This window comes from Anser brachyrhynchus (genome assembly GCF_964034855.1).
Source record: "Anser brachyrhynchus genome assembly, chromosome: 3".
NCBI lineage: Eukaryota > Metazoa > Chordata > Aves > Anseriformes > Anatidae > Anser > Anser brachyrhynchus.
In genome coordinates this window covers 55,586,746-55,608,755 of record NC_137696.1, presented here as the reverse complement: position 1 = coordinate 55,608,755, position 22,010 = coordinate 55,586,746, and the positions used below count along the sequence as shown (strand labels likewise).

At 34.4% G+C, this 22,010-nt stretch overlaps 1 protein-coding gene across 2 annotated transcripts in view; it reads right to left on the bottom strand.

Annotated features, from left to right (window-relative positions):
• The window catches only part of ADGB (androglobin), a 120,428-nt gene that overhangs the window by 39,926 nt on the left and 58,492 nt on the right, over nucleotides 1-22,010 (bottom strand). For both annotated transcript variants that reach the window (XM_080585377.1, XM_080585378.1), the window contains 8 exons: nucleotides 17,591-17,759; nucleotides 15,479-15,542; nucleotides 13,723-13,822; nucleotides 12,516-12,657; nucleotides 10,102-10,216; nucleotides 7,445-7,612; nucleotides 5,225-5,363; nucleotides 127-321 (listed from right to left, as the gene is read on the bottom strand). In XM_080585377.1, coding sequence (XP_080441503.1) covers nucleotides 127-321; nucleotides 5,225-5,363; nucleotides 7,445-7,612; nucleotides 10,102-10,216; nucleotides 12,516-12,657; nucleotides 13,723-13,822; nucleotides 15,479-15,542; nucleotides 17,591-17,759 — 1,092 coding nt within the window. The remainder of the gene's footprint in view (nucleotides 1-126; nucleotides 322-5,224; nucleotides 5,364-7,444; nucleotides 7,613-10,101; nucleotides 10,217-12,515; nucleotides 12,658-13,722; nucleotides 13,823-15,478; nucleotides 15,543-17,590; nucleotides 17,760-22,010) is intronic.

Here is a 22,010-nt window from a genome sequence, read left to right as displayed (position 1 = left end):
ACTATAATGTTCTACTGCATTTTGGTTCACTTTAACCAGGTATAATTAGGAACCAAATCTTTAAATATTTGAACAAGATGAAGCATGAAATATTTTTTTTTAAAAAGCTACTTTTAAAGGACACACCTGGTTTTCTGCTGTTCAGTACTTTCCTCACATAAGCCCCCCTCCAAATGGCTTGGAGTTTAAGAGCCGCTGCTTCTTCTTCAAAAGTGGGAATTCTTTTCTGCCAGCTACCAAGGGAATTAACCTCAGAACTCTCCGAAGTAAGGGTGAGAGAATGAGCAACATCGTTAAAGCTGGAAGTCCTGTAGCTGCTTGCTATGAAGTGAAAAAATAAACAAATGATTTGAGAGCTATATTAGAGAAACACAGTGGTTTATGCATGACTTCCATATATGACAAAAATGTGTCTCCTAAAATTTTCCTCCTATAATGATAAAAATAGACACCACATACTGTGTAATTATAAAGTTAGCATGCAGCTACTATGCTACTGCCAAATACCAAATCATCAAGTCCTTACTTCTTTTTACAGACAGCTATTTCAGTGTATTTTTAAAAAACAAATCTTTTAATATAATTTCAAAATAACCTTCCAAACATAAGCCAATAGAATTTGATGCATCAAAGCCTAAATCTCCATATAGCTTAAGAGCCTCGTAACATTTTAAGTGATTCTATCTCTCAATCTGATCATTTTATGAAGTAATAATTTAAACATTAACATTATTCAAAATATTATATTCAGCCTTTGCTAAGGAGCTGTAGATTAAGGGTAGGATCTATGATAAAGTGGAAGCTCATTTATCTGACTCGACTTTCTGTTATCAAGGAGTTTTTGAGTGGAACAGAAATCAGTAGGATCTGAAAAATTACTAATGAACTCTCTGAAGGAATCCTTACCTAGAATTAGCATCCTTGAAGCCATCAGTATCAGGATTTAGGGAAAGGGTATGGGGAGCAGCACTACAAGGAAGCAGTGCCAGGAGGCCAGTTTGGAACTGCAACAATGTACAGTGAGGAGGGTGAGACAGAGAGAGGGGAAGGAAACTGTGCTCCGAAATGAAATACCAACAAACAAAAAGGAGGAGAGAGCGCTGCTTGAAATGTGGGACACACTAGCTTAAGAAAAGATAATGCTGTCATCAACTAGAAGATCACACATTTCAATCTAATCTCTTGTATCAAACATTGATAAGATTGATTGCTTCCAACCATCAATCCTCATTATTGTCTTATTTCCAAAACCCAGAAAGCTTTTTTAATATCTAGTGGTTCTGAAACACTCTGTGTAGTGGTGTTACACAACACCACTTCAACAGAGAACAGATCAGAACTCAACAAGATTCACGGTACAGCCACCTTTATAAGATAGAAGCTTATAAGCACAGAATAATATAGACTGGAGGGGACCATTGGAGGTCATCTGGTCTAATCTGTGAGGCTAAAGAATACATGGGCATACAGTCAATTAAATGTTGAGTTGTTTCTAAATATACAAATACGGTAACTTGGATGCAGTCGTGCACAGAAATGACAAAACCTTACTACTTATTCATGTGAACTGTCAAAAGTTACACCAAATCAGGGTGAAAACTGGAAACACTGATTGTGAAACACTGAATGTTTTGTAAAATTACATGTTCTTAAATATGTATTTTTTTATTTATTTTTCAAATACATTTTCATAAGAACAAAAATATTTTGATTTGTAACATGAGTCAAAGTAATGCTAGACAAAATTAAATATTCTGATCTATAAGCTTTGTTTTGACTTCACATTTCTCAGTATTTTGTCTTTTAAACAGAGATGTGTGGTATTGTGAAATGCTTTAAATCAAAAAATATTCACTAGGGGATGCTTCAAATGATCAGCATTTGACATTACAATTAAACTGATTCATCAGGAATTTCTGACCTGTTTTATTTGTTAATTACAAGATACACTGCTATTAATAAAACTGAAGTTCTCCAAGCAGCCTAACAAAACTTCAACAGTGAAATCAGTTGCAATTTTCTCCTGATAGTGTGGATAGTGTGGATACTGTAGGCAATGCAATATAATGCTTTTATTGATTAGGTCCATTTTGCATATAGTACTAGAGAGACACTTTACATATTCAGTCAATTAGTGGCAAACCTTCCCTCCCCTGTATTGGAACTCAAGTTCGAATCCAAACAGAGTGGAAGAGGAAACAAATGTCTACAGTTATCCCTTCAGTCCCACCACATAACTGTGTGATCACCCTCTTAACCACTATTTCAAGAAAGAAAAGCTTGTTCCAGGAGAGAACAGGGCCGGTATAGGATTTCTCAAAAATGGTTTACACAGATAACCTTATAGCTAACAGCTTGACTTCTAGACAAGATAAAGTTTTAGACCAGAAGATTCTTACAGAACTGCACTCAAAAGGTACTCTACAACTTTATAGCTGGAATTTATCCACAAGAAAGAAATGTAACCTTTGAATTGTGCCTAAATGATTGTCAAGTGACCAAGGCTCTAGACTTAGAAATCAGTGCCAGAGACTGAGTTAGTGAACTGGGTTGGCTCATTACAGAGTCCAAGAAAACCAGTAAAGAGTAAGCAGAGGGAGCGTGCAACAGAGAGCAGCCAAGCAGCATTGAACTGTTAAGACCGTCTCACCTTGTCCCATGTAACGTCATCCTGATAGGCTTTCTTTTCTAAGAAGCATCACACACCTCCGTAAATTCAATATCTCATGATTCCCTGAAATTCTGCAGTCTCTTATCTACTCTCTCTCTCCAGAAAACCATAGAACAGCCATGACATGGAGAAGCAATCAGCTTCAGAACCTTCTATCTTTTTGTCATACTGCATGGACTTTCACATCTCCTGTGGCTCCTGTGCTAGCTGTTCCATAGGGGTGGATGGTATTTGGCAGACAGATCAATGTCACTAAGTTGTTTTCAGGGTGACTTCTCAGAAACTTTGCCAGAAAGGGCTACTAACTGCAGTACATTGTGACATACCTTGCCCTGGGCAAGTCTTGCGGTGTATTTAGCACACTGTGCAAAATGAATATGCTAATACAAAATGGAGGTGGCATTTAAAGTTCAGACTTGCATAGATCTACCCTCAGACACAGACAACAAAAAGATTTTACTCATCTATTACGGTACTTTACAGTGATAACTGTTAGTTTTCAAAGGATTATAATTCAAGTTGTTATACGATCTGTGCAACTAACCTGACAATGCAGCAGTGTTGTTGCAGGCCAGATAAACCAGGTCCTTCTAGGCATTCCTATAATGCATTTGTCACTTGTGCTTTCCTACTATCTACCTATTTTTTCCCCCACCATTTGGCTTGCTTTATGCTTTTTCAAATGTAGCTGTCTCCATTACTTTAGCATTCTGGGATGGAACCTGAACAAAAGCATGCACTTACTCTAATGCAATCTTTATCAAGCAGGGCAAAATATATACATCCAAAGGTAAATAAAGGCAAAGTGAAACAATTCACTTTCCAACCTCTTGTGATTTAGGTCTGGAAAAGCAACAAAATTAAAAAGATAAATTTTACACTGTAGGAAAGCAAACTGAAATAAAAATTTTCTTTGCCATATATTTCTTCCACTTTTTGTGATTTAGGTGGAGAATCAAAACAAACAAACAAAAATAATCTGCCACACTATACCTTATAATTCAGTAACATGTATGACGTCTTTGCTATATGAAAACTTCATATATTCTAGCTGTGTTGATTATTCAAATCTAATGTAAAAATACCTTCTTGTTTATTGTTGACAAGTACTTAATATTGGATTTTTTTTTGGAATACAGAAATTAGTTGCACAATCATCTTGAAAAATGTGACAGGTGTTGACTTCAAGTATTGTTACAAATGTCAACAGACGGGCCCTTATAACTTTTACTCTTGTCTTAGAATATAAGTCTGAAAAACACATTGAGTTATGCAGTCATTCTGTCCGACTCTTCATCTTTTGTATATCAAAAACAATAACCTTCAGAAGAGAGATTTGGAGGAAAATCCCCATTAAAGCAACAACAGAGACAAATATAGGTGCTTTCTCAAAATTTATTACATTATTTTGTCAGTAAATATATTCATGTAAATTTTAATGAAGTTTTTTTATACCGACTTTCCAAAATAAATTGACTAATGAAAGGAAAGTAATATCATTTTTTTGTTGACCAAGAGCAAAGACTTCATATTGTAAGTTCATAACTGCAGAAGGGGAAGATAAGTAACCCTGAAAGAATGATCTTTAAATGGTGAAAATGCATCTTCATGCCAATTTTTCAGATTAATTCTTTTTGTCTTGTTATGAAGCCATAAACATAAAGCTTACATTAATAAAATAAATATTAATAGATTAAAAAGTTACACAGATAGTAAAACAAGTCTATGGAAATGGAAAAGAGCCATGTATCTGGCTGCCAGGTGAACTTAATTCTAACTCCTTATGCCTCCAGCCTGCATATAAAATGAGGAAAAGAACCTGCAATGAGAGAATTATTCTGGGAAGGGGAACCAGCAAAGCCTGCACACGTTATTGCCCCATTCAGTGTCACCAAACTTCCTGTCACATTCCCTATAATATCATGATCCCTCCCACAGTACCTTCAGATAGCTAACATACCCTAATCACAGACTGGAGATGAGGTGGACAGTGCTGTAGCTAGTTCCCACACTACACGTGTGACTAGCCAGAATACTAGCCAGCAAACACAATGATTTGGCAACTAATAGGCTTCAAAAAAAAAAAAGGGGGGGGGGGGGTGGAAAGGGGGAGGGAGAGCTGGTAATCAATCCACCACCAAGAAATAGAACTTGCAGTAAAGGTAGTAACTTGAGCCTTCCCTTGTTCTCATTTCATGTACACTGTAGCTATTTGAATTCATTTCAGATGATAATTTGAAAGAGATCCATGAACTGCAGTATACCAGGTAAAATAAAGTATCTGTAAGTGCTCATTAATACTGACAAATGCAATTCAAAGAAGACAAAGAGCGATTTTATAAATTAATAAAACATAAACATACTTTCTGGAACAAAGACAAGGATTAGTTCTATTATCAGATCTGTCAGAAATCTTGGGCATCTCATAGGAAACAAACCATTTCTCATTCTTAATGAACCAGGAGAGAAAACACAAGATTAGTGAAGAGTTAATTCCCTCCAAAATAAGAATGGCAGATATGTTTGAAGTGATTAACAATACTGGTCCAGTACCTGAAGACACACTGTCATCCTCAAAAATCTCAGTATCTTTAAAATCCAAAGTGAAGGACCTGAAGGCAAATTTATATCTGTAAGGAACCTTCTTGCCCAACACATATTTAATCAAATACCAAAATGCACTATTGAAAACCTAAAATCAAAAAGAAGAAAAACATTTATCAGAGAATTATTCATTTTTAAAAGCTGATTTATATTGTTCCTCATTAAAGTTGCAAAAACTGTTTAATTTTATTTTTCATTACATGTTTAAGTTCCTCTCATACAGTAACTGAAAATTAGTCTTCACTGTGGAACTACAGTGCTTCATGCCAGCAATCAAGAGAAAACCTGTTTCGTATCTGACTTGTTAAATACAGGACAGAATGTAAAGCATGTTTTTATCATCCCAAAATAGTTTATCAGTCTATGTAAAGTGAGCTGATTGTCTCAGACCAGAGGATGTAAGAACACACAATTGCCATCATGACAAATGACATTCTTATTAGAACAGAGACAAGCAACTAAATGGGCATACTGAATTAATCGATGGTACCACTATTAAAAGTAAGAATATACTGATGGATGAAAGGGGAAAACTTAGTGTCTTATTTATAGGACTAAAGTGATGTTTTCATTCTCAACACCTTGATGCTCTTTAACAAGCAGAAATGTAGTCGCTTTTTCCATCCCTAGCTAGATCAGATATTTTAAAGTGTGTTTTTCAGAGCCTGTCTCACAATTTGAACTAAAGAACAGGGTAATAACTCAATGGAAAAATATTTATCTGATAATTTTTCTCTTTCATTGACCTTATTTCCAAATTGTTCTGCTTTCTGGAAACATTTTATCTCCAGTTATGTATAGTAATATTAATAAAAACTTCCTTTGAAAAAATTAACACTGGTGAAGAGAGAAATTACTTTAATACATGTTTATATTCAGAATCATTTTTCATTGTCTATATTAAAGATAGATTATTTCCATATTTTCATTCATGAATCACTGTTGGCTAATTCAGTGCCTCTCATTTATTCTATTTTATTTTTGTTTGTTTGTTTTTCTTATTCCTTTACAAATATATATACTGGTTTTGTGAGGGGAGAAGAGAGATGCCTCCTGAATTTTTCTTCAGGTCCCTAAGTTTTACACATTTCATAGTAGAAAATACATTTAAAATTTGTATTTTCTTTTTCAGAGGGGACTTTTTGGACTTGGGAGAGAGTCCAAAGCAATGCATTGTCCAAATGCAAGTCCAAATGCAGAGAGTCCATGTTGGACTTGGCATGAAAATTGGCTCTTTCATAAGAGATGCACCTGGAACCGCTTATAGTTCTCCTGTTTTGCTGATTTTGAGCCTGGTATCAAGCCTTTACATGAAAAAAAAGACTTAGGTGCTCTATTGTTTTAATATAATCGATTTTAAGAATATGGTGCCCTTTCTTCTACTCAGTCTTCTAAAATAAACAATCTGAACTGTGTGAACTTTCCAGTACTTTGATGAAAGTGAAACTGGAATATATAAAGCATTGACTGTAAACAAAAAAAAAGCTCTATCAGTACTGTCAACGTTTACATAGACATTAAAATGACCATACTTTCTTATATCATGTTTTTGTTGCACTCTTCATAATAATGAAAAGTTACAGTACAGAGGTCTACACAGAAAGTGTAACTTTTTTATCATGTATACAAAGACCATTGAATTCATCACACATACACAGCATAAAAGTGAAATAAGAATGTGGCAGTTTCAAAACAACACAAAATAAACTTGGAAATGGCATGCCTGAAACAAAAATTCATTGCTGTCTACAGGAACATATGTTGTATCAATGTTTTCCTGTACCATCAATATTAGGCACAGAAATGAATCATGTTGGATTTTTTTTTTTCCATTTCAGGTAGTGTTTTTTAAATCTAAACTTAAGTCATAAAATTAAATTGCTGATGTTTCGTGCCCCAAAAAGTGCTTAATGAAACTGACAAAACCAGAGGCTAAAATTTAGAGCACGTAGCGCACATATTAAAATGTGTTCATACTAAGAGAAGATAATTATGGTACACCATTGCAAGTTTCATTTATGCATTCACTTAATAATGAATGCCACATTTGAAACTGTTGTGATGTCCTTTTTAAAAGTATAGTCATTGGTTTGAAGTAGACAACAATGTTAAGCCGTTATCTGACTTCTGTAGCCTTTAGATACATGTTCATTAAAATTGTTTGTTCACCTTGAAGTGTTCTTCAGCCATTCCAGTACCATGGAGACCAGGAGGACAGTGAGCTAGTTTCAGCTCCTTCAAGGCTTCAGAAAGTTCAGGCTTATTGCTGAAATTATTTATCACATTACCAATAGCTTTCAGGATAGCTGTAGCTTGTTCTATAAATCTGAAGCTCTCCTGGGGAAAGAGCAGAAAACCAACCATTGTTAGCAAGATTGTTCTAAGATTTTCTTTTGTTTCATTTGTAGGCTGTGATAGTATACAAGGACTTTTTTCCTGTGCTGAAGTATTAATTTTTTCTTAAATCAACTGATTGTTGTTAATTTTATAAACAAAATCAATTATGTATTCAAAATTTAAATTTAATCAAAATTCAAAACATGCAAAATTTTACTGACTTTAGCTATTGAAATGAAAATATTACAACATTATAACAGGTAGCATAATGCATATCTATTACGGATTTTATTTTTCCTATATCTTTAGTTCTAGAACATTTATTCAAAAATAAGATGCATATATAAACTTTCTACTGCGGTGTTAAGATAACTGCTGTCATCTGAAATGCACAGCATCTTTTATATTATAAAAGGGTATAGATGAGTATTTGTGTCTTCCTGAATAAAAGTCCAAATACATGCTGCCTAAGTCATCATTAATCTTCATCAGGATTTCTGTGCAAAAATGTGGACACTTTCCTGCTAATGATACTCTGAAGTAAAGGGTATAGTCTAGCCAAAAGTCATTTTTTAATGCCACAGCTTCTCACATTTAAACCTCTTTGCTGCAATAAACATTGTAAATTTACCTAAGCTGTTTTAATGTCCAATTATTAGGACCCTGATTCACAGCATCACAGAACGTTTGAGGTTAGAAGGGACCTCCAGAGATCATCTAGTCCAACCCCTCTGCTCAAGCAGGGTCTCACCTAGAGCATGTTACACAGAATTGCATCCAGGCAGATTTTGAATATCTACAAAGAAGGAGACCTTACAAACTCTCTGGGCAGCCTGTTCCAGTGCTCTGTCACCCGAACTGTAAAGAAGTTCTTCCTCATATGGCGATGAAACATCCTGTGGTTCAATTTATACCCATTAACCCTTGTCCTATCACTGGTCACCACTGAGAAAAGTTTGGCCCCATCCTCTTTACATTGTCCCCTCAGCTATTTGTAGAGGTCGATAAGTTCCCCTCTCAGTCTCCTCTTCTCTAGGCTAAGTAGGCCCAACTCGCCTAGTCTTTCCTCATAAGACAGATGCTCCAATCCCTTAATCATCTTCGTGGCTCTACGTTGGTCCATCTCTAGAAGTTCTATGTCTGTCTTGTACTGGGGAGCCCAGAACTGGACACAATACTCCAGGTGTGGCCTCACCAGGGCTAAGTAGAGGGGGAGGATCACCTCTCTCGACCTGATGTCCACACTCCTCCTGATTCAGGCTAGGATCACATTGGCCTTCTTGGCCACAAGGGCACACTGCTGGCTCATGGTTAACTTGTTGTCCACCACAACCCCCATGTCCCTTTCTGCAGAGCTGCTCTCCAGCAGGTCAGCCCTCAACCTGTATTGGTGCCGGGGGACATTCCTCCCCAGGTGCAGCATGCTGCACTTGCCCTTGTTGAACCTCACGAGGTTCCTCTCCACCCAACTCTCTAGCCTGTCCAGGTCCCTCTGAATGGCCACACAGTCTTCCGGTATGTCGGCCATTCCGCCAAGCTTTGTATAATCAGCAAATTTGCTGAGGGTGCATTGTGTCCCTTCATCCAGATCATTGATGAATAAGTTGAATAGCTCTGGACCCAGTACTGACCGCTGGGGGACACCACTAGCCACAGGCCTCCAACTAGACTCAGCACCATTGAGCACAAACCTCTGAGCTCTGCCATCCAGCCAGTTCCCAGTCCACCCCACTGTCCACTCATCGATCCCACACTTCCAGAGCTTGCCCAGGAGGATCTACATTGCTATATAAATTTGTTGTTATACTCATCTTTTAATTTTATTTTACTGCACTACTGAGATCTAGAAGCTACACTCCCTCCCCATCTGTCCATGCCAAGTATTTGGGCATAGCACTTGCCAAAGAAATCTTGAAAATATAAATGTCAGTGATATCTGTCTGGAATGTATGCAACAAAGACCAAAAGCAGTAGTGATTACTCCCCGTGGCCTCTTATCTCAGTAATGAAAAATTGTTTGAATCAATTGTTTATTTTAGGGATAAAAGCTACTCTGCGACTCAGTGAGTAATATGTGATCTCATGGGACAAAACAAATGTTATTGATGTGACAATTTATTTTTACTAGACAGGTACGTTTGAATATGGAATTATATTTGTACATGTATTTTACCACATGCCTCCAACAGAGAACTTATACACAATCTCTGACATATGTATTTCAGCAAGAGTATTTTGAGTATTCCATTCCACACTGCTGTTCTCTGTGAACTACTATACTATCTGATGCTTACTTCCACATTTATACAAGACAACTGTTGCAAAATCCAACTTGGTACTTGTTATAAAATATATTTCTTCTATCTATTCATCCATTTCATACTGAAACATAATAACTAAATGAAGATCCAACAGTACTTCACTTTAAAACTAAATAGCAGTCAGAAACAGCTTTAGCATGATGTTTGACTGGTTCTTGCTATGCATACCTTTTCTAGACTTGGAATCACAGCATCCTCTTCTCCAAAAACACATGGCACCATGCTACAGAGATGAATATGGTATCCTATGGGAGAACTTACTGTGAACAGCAGTATGTGTCGCCTACATTAAAGAAAAAAAAAAAGTTTTGTTTTAAAGTCATAGTAAATCTTAGATTTTTCTTTTCATACAAACATTTGGCAAAAGTGAAATCCTTTCCTAGATTTTTCTAGCTCTTCAAATCCTGAATTCCTAATTTCTTGCTTTGCAAGAACTTCCAGGTATACGCTGTAGGTAAAATCAGAAAAGTCACTATTTTATTTGTTTATTTATTAGATTTTACTCTCTTTTCTATATCAAAATACATGATTTCAATATTTCAGGTGGATATACCCAAAATCCTTCAGTCAGGTAGCTACACTTAAAAACACATTTGCTTTAGAAAACTTTGATAGGAAGATAAATGTTCAGGTCATAAAAATAAATTAGACCATAATTTCCATGTTTGCAGCGGTAAAAAACAGAAAAATTTAACAGACGCTTGGTAGATGAACCTTTCAGATTGGTGGCTATGTGTAGCAACTGTGGGCCAAACCATCCAACTGTTATCTACTCAGGTGGCAAACAACAGAAATTCAGTATGTGTTATTGGCATATGCCCATCTTATTCTTGTTTAGCTCACCATACTCTACAACAGGTTCCAATCATAAGTCAAAATATTCCCAACTATGGTTATACAACACTGGGGTCTCAAGCTCCTCTCTCCAGTGAGTAATTTCCTACAGTCCCTCTGAAATACTTGGGAAATCTATTGCCATTAAATAGCGAAGTTTCATGGTCTTATATCATTGTCAGAATAGCATTTAGCTCAGTAGGTTTGTAAAAGCTGCAACTTTGTTTTAAACAGAGATAGAGCAGTGAGAATAAGAAAGGAGAGTTATATTGCTAACCACATCCCAAAAGATTTTTTTTAACCGTATCTTGTTTGGAGTGAAATGTGAGGTGTCCCCTGGCAACCAAGAGGCAGAGGGAAGAAACTGCCTTCCAGGCTGAGCAAGTCATTTCTCATTTAGAATGAAAAGGGGGCAGCAGTCAATAAACCCATTTGTTTCCCACACCTGCTGTAAATTAAGGCTTACTGAAAGCCTGAATAGAGGAGAGAGATTCAAAAGTGGGATGCTTAACTTTTAGAATTGCCTGTATCTCTAGTAGCTTTGAAGTTTGCAGGTGCAAGAAGAAGAATTTATTTTGGCTTCGCAGAGGACAGGGGTATGCAAATTTGGAAACTATGCTTAGGAAATGCACGTGCCAAAGAACTAACCTACAATCAGAATAGTATCTTTTCGATATTAATCCAAATCCAGACAATTAGAGAGCTATATTAAAGATCTAATTTTAATATCAACATGCTAGTGTTGTGTGGTTTTTTCTCTATGCGTATTTATTTGTTTGTTGTTTTAAGGGATTTAAAATATATGACACATATTTGATATATACTCAATTCTCTAAAGTACATTTTGTTGTACTCTAAGTATGCAGCATGATACTGATTTATATTTTAAGAAAGATAAATTATCTTAGGAGAACAGAAAAAAAAGCAAGCTGAAAATTCAGATCATTACTTTTCAAATACAGTTTGTGTCATCTTTTTGAGATAAAACTGGTGTGTTTCTATTTTTGGAAATGTAAAAGGCCTCAATGAATTAGTCAGCAACCTCCTGCTTAAGGCAAGATACAGTGATGTCATCTTCTTTCACTGAAAACATTTTCAGAAACTAACAAATATCAAAGGCTTTTGCCTTTTATCTATTTATTTTAATAATCAGGCAATGCTCTACACTACATATATGGAGTTACATATGAAGATATTACATTAAGCACATTATTACATTAAGCACTAGTAATACAGTTTTGGAACAACTTTAGAATGTGAGATAAGCTATGCAAGGCTTCTTGGATGCCATCAGAATTTCTCCTTTCATGGTTCATAAATCCTATTTCAAAAAAAGCTATGAACCTCCTGCATTATTCTTTCATAGTTCCACTAAAATTCCTAATCTTTTTATTTTTGTTGGCATTTTGAGAAATATCTCAAAATCATTCTAGTTAGAAATAATGTTAAGTAAAATTTGTATTCTAGTTCATAATATTTTTGTATTAAAACGTATAAACTAACAAACATGATTTGTCTTGCTAAGTACTCTTAAACAAGATCAAAAAGTTCAAAATCTTTATAAGGGCTTGGTTAATTTTTTTAAATTCCTAGCAATTTTGTAGTCTTACCAAATCTTAGCTATCAAACAGTTTGATATTTCAAAAACTTACGTTTTAGAAAATAAAACCTTAGTTACTATATAAAGTAAAAAATCATCTCAATCCCTAAGCATAAAGAAGCTTTCAGAAATGAAGGCTCATACATACCCAACAGGAAGATTTAACACAGTAGCTTTGGTTGCATATGTATGCATCTTCAGCACATGCTCCCCAGGAGTTGCACATTTCCAAGAGAAATATTCAACCATCAGCATTGCCTTTGAAGTACTAGAAGCTTCTTGTTTAGTAGCTATGATAAGAGAGAAAACCAAACAGAAACACCAAACAAACAAACAAAACACAATTAAGGGGAAGGAATAACAGTAAAAATTATGTGAATAATTATGTAAACATTTATGTGAATATATATCTACCTTACAGTCATTGAGATCTGTATATAGGCTTTGATAATGAACAGAAAAGACGTAGCCATTAAAAATACTCAGGTGATACAGAATATGGCTAATTTGTACTATTTACCAGAAAACCACAGCTAAAACAAGGCATTGAAAGAATGTGTAAATTTGATATCTTCCAAGTCACTTAAAGATGCTCTAAAACTTCTTAAAAGTTTTAGAATGCATATTCTGTTATCTTGCAAAGAAAGTGAACACATATACAAAGCTTATATTCATACTATAGTTTAGTTATTTTAACAGGTTGATTAGGTTTTGGTATTGTTTTTGTTGTTGTTGTTTTGGTTTGGTTTTAAGATTTCTTTTGGTTCTAGCTGCTGTACTCCTGAAGCACTAAAATTATGTCTATACCTGATGTTCAAATGTCTTTTTAACTTAAGCTGATCGTCATAATATTCATTAGCTTTACTGTATGCTATTCTATGATTCCAATAGAATTCAAACAATTTTTATTTAAACCATCCAAACTTTTGGATTTTGAAATAATACACCTTTAAATGAGCTTACTGTGCATTGGTTTAAAAATCAATTCAAAATTCATCTCTAGTCATATTACTAACTTTACTGCATTTTTATCAGCTCAGGCATAAAGTGGCTTTCAAGAACGAAAATTATGTAGATTAAAAAAAAAAAAAAAGACTAAGAAACACAAAGAAATCCATATCAGAAAGATATTGATGAAAAGCATGCATCAAAACATAATATACAGTAAAGGGATCCTTTCAAGAAAATATTCATTTTCAATATGAAGTAACAAGAAAACATTCCTTGGACTTTTAGTGTATTACCAAGAATCAACTTTACTATTTAATGCTAAACTATGCCAAAATACTCCATAGCTAAACTCAACTGCATAAACATATTAAACATTAACATACACTTTTCTGCATTGGCCTTACCTCCAATGTCCCAGCGTACTAATGCAGAGAAACTAACCAGTATTTCAGTGGATTTCAGACTGTCCACAAGTAAATAATAGAGGACTCGATCGTCAGTAGACTGTATAGAAAAAAGACATTTTAATATCTCTCATTTTTTACTCTCTCTCATTTTTGTTGAATATTGCCTGCTCAGACTTATAAAAAGCATTAGATTTTTGATATTATGACCATAGATACAGTATGAAAAAGAAGAAATTAGTCGTCCTTATTTCCTCCAAATAGCAGATATCATTCGAGCCCAGAGCCTCATGCTGCATGTATAAACCATATTGTTCAGTTAGGAGATAAAAGAAAATGTAAAAGTTTCTTGAATGAGAATTCATCTACTTTTACATGATTTTCTTTATATGTAGTACTTCAGTAGTTCCCCTTGACAAACAGCATTTAACAGAAGAACAAAATGTTTGCTTTGTGTTGCAACTTCCGGACTCTAGTTAGACACAGTAGCTTATAATAAATAAAGGCTCTTTTAATTGGTAAACATAACTGATTCTGCCTCATTATGTATGGAGGCAGCATTTTTCATTCTCAACTTTAATACATAATTCTTGTTCAAATATCAAAAACAGTAGAATGACTCTGCTGTTCCTAGATATTCTTCAAAATCTGAAGGTGAATAAGCTTCTTTGCTTCAGAACTCTTTTAATATGTCAGCTTTTTCCTGAAGACATATCAATACATTTTTGGTGTTTGATCCTGGAATACAATTCCTGTTAGCTTTGTAGCATAATATAAAAGTGTTTTTATAATGCTGATACAGAATTTGCCTAATAGTGTTAACATCTCATGCTTATCAATGTAAAAAATAGAATGATGTTATAGCAAAGGGTGATTAGATACGTTTTTAGCACAACAGCACAGAAGGTTATATAGTCTGCATTTGATTACGGCTTGTGGAATTATATCGTGTAATTTTTGATAAAATTTGTTATGATTTGATTATAAATACAGAGAGGTGTAGAGGCACTACAATTATGAAGCACAATCCATGTAGTTAACTTTCTCAGTACAGAATTTTATATTAAATTCATACCTGGAGTTTATACTTAACAAAGTACTATGTAATTACACTACAGTTACAGCATGCAACTAGAGCTGGAACAGGATATTCAGACATGTTGAATAGCATTCTGATAATAAGAACTAATGGCAGGTTTAAAAAGCTATCATTATTTCAGTGTAACTGAGGGTTAGTTCTGCATCAGAACCTGATCATAGGACTTAGTATGTAAAGAGAAAATGGAGGGTTAAGCTGAACAGACCCCTGATTTGGGTACTAGGTGACAGGTGAAGATGAATGAGAACTGAAGAGGGGATTCTGAAGCTGAATCATTATTGAAATTAATTTAGAAAAGTCTCTAAATTGCTATGAAGTAGATTTCATTCAAGATGAATGGATGGAGATGTGTTTCACTCTAAAATATACTCTCACTACCAACTTTTATGATTTACTTATTCAATATGTTTTGAATTATTCTGCAATGGCAATCCACAACATTTTTTCCCCTTGTCTTAAACACAATGAATCACTTCTGGGTATTTTCTAGCAAACATCATTATATTGACTGTAATAATTCTAAGGTGTTATTATTTTTTCAGTAATAGCAGTTCTATTTGGTGTACCAATGAAATTTAGGAAATATGTACTATCGAATTATGTAAAGTTTTGACAAAAAATTTTAAAAGTACATACAAACTCAATATAGTCATATACCTTAAAATCTGTCTTCTGGTAATTATAAGCATATGTGTGTGGCTTATGGAATACATACAGGTTCCTAGGAAGAAAACAACACAAAACAAAAAGGGGGAAAATAATTTTAGTATAAATGACATATTTCAGGTAGATGATTTTTCATTGCATAAGATACTAATTTTTCTTAGTAAATGCATTATAATCTTCCATAAATCACTCACAGCTATTTCTCATAAATGATTCAGTATTTTTTGCTTCATAAAGGGTCAGTACAATTCACCTCTGGAGAAAGCAGCTGATATTAATTTATACTTTTGCTGTACTTATAAAGTGCTGTCCACTGGAGGTCAAGCCACTAATTTGTCCTATTAATCTGTAATCTATGAATTGTAATAAGCTAATATTACTTAATAATTTCCATGCCTAAAAATTACTGTAATGAAGTTTTCTATGAAGTATTTCACAGTAAGGTAGAACTCTTTTGTAAAGTTTATTCATACCTCTTTCAATTATCTGGTGACTGCTTACTTTCAGAAACTTTATCACAATTCCTGATTAAAAAAAAAATATATATTCTGACCTTGATTTAACCAAGGACAATATTTTGGCTTCAGTGTTAATTTAGGATGGATGACATTGAATGTGAAGTCCAATGTCTTACATAAAATAAATGTTTTGATTACTCAGATTTTTTTTTTACTCAGATATTTATTTTTTTTTTTTTGATTACTCAGATTTTTTGCTGACATATCAATTCCTACAATGACCAGAGTTTTTCTGATTTCCCAAAGGTGATACAAACTCTGAACATTCATCTTGTTTTGATGGTATCGGAGATATAGACTAGTCAGATAAGGAAATGCTTCCAACAGAAGTGACCAGTAAAAATTAAAAAGTTAGGCACCTAAATTCTTCAAGTGATAAATTCTTCAAAGGTGAATTGAGATGCTTTTGGTAAAAAACGCTTTACCAGTTCACTGTAAAAATAATAACTCAAATTAATAACTCAAATGCACTTAGGACAGGAATTTAAGAAACTGACAAATGCTTGGTATTTCTTAATATTGCTGTAGTCTACAAAATGTCAACACTATTTTAACATTTGGCTAACAAGTTTAAGAGTCCATATTTTACACTCTATGAAAACAAAAGCTTCACACAAAAAAATCCCAATTACAAACTAAAATGAGAAAAAAAAAAAAGAAAGTGTGAGCTTTCTCTGAGAAAATTACTCCCGTCAGCAATGTGAGGTTGTCCAAAGGAGCTGTATTTTTCCAGGCTCCTTAAATACAGAAGACAGAAGTTAAAGGGATACCCCAGAAGGGAAGGTGGGGACCAGGGGAAGGCAGAAAGGAAAAATGACAGCAAAGACAGCATGCAAGTAACGTGACAATTACAAATAGCGGAATGATTTTAAAGAACATCAGAAAAGGGTGTTTATTTTTAATATACAGATCAGGTCTGATATATATGTATAAATATTAAGTAAACTACACAATTTTTAAAAGAAGAAATTTTAAAATTGGTGGGAGAATACAAAGTTTCTTTTCTGCAGTAAGTTCTGAAGTAGTGGGAAAACAAAATCTTACCTAAGGGCTGATGTGCAACATAAATGTTGCACTCATCTTGATCCGTCTCGTCTATGCTTTATATGCTACACATGCATAATGCCAAGTGCTAAGTGTGAGTAAAAATGTGATATTGAGAATTTTTTCCCTTTCAAATATGGAAGATTTCAACAATTTTTATTGCTATAGAATTGTAACGTTCACAGACTGGGGCCAACCAGTGGCTGATGTGTCAGATGAGAGCACCCGAATTGCTATGTGATCCATGACCTACCATGTTCTATCCACATTACATACAGTGTGTAATACACTTCATGAAGCCAATGGCTGTGTTCTCTGCAGTACTCTGGAGGGCACACCCAAGACAGCCTGGGGCTGCACCTACAGATTCACTGCCAATAGGGACAGTAAATCTGAAGCCTTGGGACTACCCTGAAAGGAAGGATAGTTATACATAAAAGATCTGTTGAGAAGAAACAGGTTTTATATAGTCACATTTCACATTTTATCATTATTATACCATACATTTTAAGGAATACAACACAAAACCTCTGTTTCTTACTGGAAACAAACACAGAAGTCTTCAAAGCTAATCCAGGTTTCCTTGGAAACAGAAGTAATTTCTGACTTGATTTCTTCCTTTGATTTATCCTCTCTCTGGCTGTTCATATCAGTAGCAGCTGTTTCTGACATTTGTTTTGCATCAGAACTAATATTTTCATGCAATTCTTCTGCAGAGATAAGAAGACACACAGATTCAATACACTAATAATATGTACATCAAAGTAAAATTATATTTATTTTGAAAAATTATCCTAAAATTATCAGGGTATTTTCCACACATCTTAAGAGTTTAAAAAACAACAACAAAAAAACCACTAAACTAAAAAGTTGAAAAGATGACTGAAACAATTCTGTATGGGTTCTTGTTACCTCCATCTGAAGTGCGCATGTAAGAAATATACAACAATTTGTCCAAAGCTTCTGTTCAGTGAAAATCTGGTGTGGCAGTATGACATAATTTTTTATCACCCCCAGAAGACAAAAAATATATGACAGTGAGGACATAAAGACCTAGTTTTGCTGCTGGTACTTAGGTAGTGCTCCTTTGATACTACACACACAAGTCTGTCTAACTACTTGTTAACAGAAGTTAATTTGAACAATATTACATTTATTTTCTTGTAGAAAAATCGGAACTATTGTCATATGCATACCAAAATATTAACACAGAATTGTCATGTAGAAACATTTTGTAATCATTTAATAACATTTTAATTTGCATTGAAATATCACCTTTCTCTGCCTTTACTCTGTGAGATTCATCTAAATTGTTGTAGGAGATGTTTAGTCTTCTCCAAAAAGAAGTTTTGAGGAGAGCTCAGAATAGCTGAGATTAATAGAACAGTTCAAACATTAACAGCTATTAAATCAGAATGTTTCCTAAGGAAAAACATGAGGTAATATCCAAACATGTTTTTACAAATGAGAAAGCTAATTAGAAAAATGCATAATTTATATTTAAATATGCTTTGTAATATTTCATGATCAGTGAAACATATAGCGATCTGCTGAATAATGAGTTTACCGGATATAGATGGCTCTAAATTATTTTTGCAACTGTTTTTCAAGAATGATAAGTAGTGTAATGTAAGGAGATGTCAGAAAATAAGATTTCTGAGGAGTGACTGAGGGACTTGAGATTCAGTCTTGAGAAGTGGAGGTTGAGGGCAGACCTCATCGTTCTCTATGACTACCTCAAAGGAGGTTGCAGCGAAGAAGGTGTCAGTCTCTTAGGTGACAAGTGATAGGATACAAGGAAACAGCCACAAGTTGTGCCGGGGGGGGGATTCAGATTGGATATTAGGAAGAGTTTCTTCTCAGAGAGGGTGGTGAAGCATTGGAACAGGCTGCCCATGGAAGCAGTGAAGTCCCCATTCCTGAAGGTATTTAAGAGATGTGTGAACACGACACTAAGGGACATGGTTTAGTGATGGGACTTGGTAGGTCAGCTTGATGGTTGGACTTGATGATATTGAAGGTCTTTTCCAACCTAGATGATTCTATGATTGTATGAAATGTGCCAAAGACCTTTTTCTCTCCCTTACAGTATGGAAAAACTTCTTGAAAGCTGGGAAACCTAGGCTTTTTCTTAGATATAAGTTAATACGGCTTTCAGGCCTCTAGTGAAATAACCACAGTGGCTTACAAATCTGCCTATCACAGAAAGGGTCACCAGAGCTGAACTATGTCTTATGCCATTGTCATCTTCCTGCAGCTCAATGTTTCTCTTCATTTTGAACACCAATGCTAGAATACTATCAATAGACCCTGTTCAGAATCAATTGGGTCAATAGATCTCTGCTGCCTTCAAAGAGAAGATATGTTCCACATTATTTAAAAGTCAATACATAAACCTTTCTGTTGATTATGTATGCAGACTGGGACCACAGGAAACCTTAGCCCTCCCAGTACAACTAAAGGAAAGCAAAAGCAGTGTCAACAAAATGGCTGAATTTTCCCCACTAGAAAAATGTCATATGACATCAAAATGTCATATTTTATCCTTTTTTATCCATGTGCTCTAAAGAATATTCTGTTCAGAGCTTCCTGGCTCCATAAAGAAATATAAGAAAAAAATAAAACAAGCTGCTTACATACCTTGTATGCAAGAAGTGACACTGCCAGCTATGAGAAACTGCTAACACTGGGTGTTATAGTGGAGATATAATTTATGAAATAAAACTATAAATAAATTTGAAGCAAATCTTAAGAGCTGCTCAGTATAAATTAGTATTTTAAGACTGACATATGGAAGATAATTTCAGAAAATAATTGCCCATAATTATCATATAATTTATTCCTTGAACAAATGCAAATACTAATCAAATACACAGGGATATAATGTAAGCATATTATAAAGTTAAACATGGCAAAGATCTTTAGAAAAAGGCAGAGCACATTGAAATTCAAGAACTTGATACTACCTAGAACTCAAACAACAAAGATTAATGCTGCAATCAAGACCAAGAGGAAAAAAAGTAACTTGATGAGTAAGTTAAAACACTCAAGTATAGAAGTAATACTAAAACATCCACTGCAACAACAACAACAAAAGACAACAAATAAAAGCAGATGAACAATTAAGAGTAAAGCAACATAAAAACTCAAATAATAAATCTAAAAAGGAAAAAAAAGAAAGAGCAGCATACAAACACAGATTAGCAGAGTTTATTACACGAATCCCTATTTTTACGGTAAGAAAAAATTGTACTGCATGACAATCCCAGAATTATTAGAAAGAGTAAAGTTCTTAAGAAAGCGAGAAGACATTTCTAAGACAGTTAACATCAAAAGCTGTCATTGGTTTTGATAAGTGCTCATTATTTTTCAAGCTCTGGCTTTTTACTGAGATGCTTAAATGTAAATCAAGCTCCCTCATCAAACTGACTACATTTTGGCTGCTGACACATTCAGTATCTGGATACTTTTTATCTGGCTATTTGTAGTCATGAACTAGCTCTTTAGAAGAACACACAAATTATGAATTAAATGGACTGCTAGCCAAATACATGGAAAAGGGCAAGATAACACTACCCTGTAAAGAAAGTGTTCAAAATTTTTCAAAACTGAAAAATATTCTCCTGCTTCATTTTTTGTAAAAAGTGACAGACAAGCTGGTTTATGGGAATAGATGTACAAAAATGGAAATTTCCCATTTAAAGCAGAAATTTCAAAGGGTCCTCAAAGACCCATGTGATCACTGGTTCTGATGCAAGGAAAGGATATAAGATTGGGGAAAGGAGGATAGTCAGCCCCTTTCAGTGGTGGACAGTCTGCAATACAATTGAATTATGAGTACTGAGCAATTTCTATTCTAAAACCATGCTATTCAGCAGCACAAAGTGGTGTGGGGGCAAACTCATCAGTTTGTTGTACAAAGGGTAATGAAAAGAACTATTTGAGTTAAATAAATACGACAGCAAAAGAATGAATTTCCTACAGTGCTGTGCTGATAGCTGAAGAGTTATGTTCATCTCTGCTCCTTGTATTCCTATATGGGGAAAATTATATGGTAAGTAATCCTCTGAAAGTATTTTATATTGTACAGACACAAAATGTGGCAAAAAGTCATTGCACTTCTTGTCTTGTAAATACTCTAAATTACCATGTGTATTTTAAATTATTAAGGCCATGTGTTCGATAGTGACCTAGATGTATGTAGATATGTATAGATAGAATAGTACAGAGGTCTGAAAAAAAAATAACCAAAAATATTACTCTACCATCATGAACAGAACATGTGTATCTATTACACCATTTTAGCTATTATTTTGCACAATAAGCTATTTTGCTGATGATTGTAAAATGAGAGAGAACACTAGTTAAACATGCTGAAAGTAACAACAATACACAGAGGTCTACAACAAAACACAGAAAGCAATGTAGAAGTACATAAATTGCAAATGCATTCCAACCATAAAGAAATGTGAGTAGAGGGTTTTTTACAATGATCATGAAAATAATATGAGGAAACAAATACTGATATTCTTTCAACTAAAAATTTTTTTTTTTTTTTTTTTTTTTTTTTTGCTTTGCCATAGATTCTCACAAAATCACAGAAGGCCAAGTTTGAAAGGACCCGACTATTAATGAAAAACTCTGCTGGGACAATGTGCATTATTCCCCTTCATGCGTGCAAAGAAATTGAAATATCAAATCTGAGCTGCCTTAAACCAAATTACATTTTCATTATGAAAAAAGCATTATATAATACTGCAAAGCTGAAAGTAACTCCAGCTATCAACTTCAATAGAACATCAAATTCTAGCCACTTTTATGGAAAATTTAAAGATTCTCCACACAATCAGAGAAAATATCTAGAAAATATTCTACATCTGAAGTGTACTACTTCAATATATCCCATATGTATAACAATAACATCACACTGAATAATTCCAGCATGCTTATTTGAAATTTCA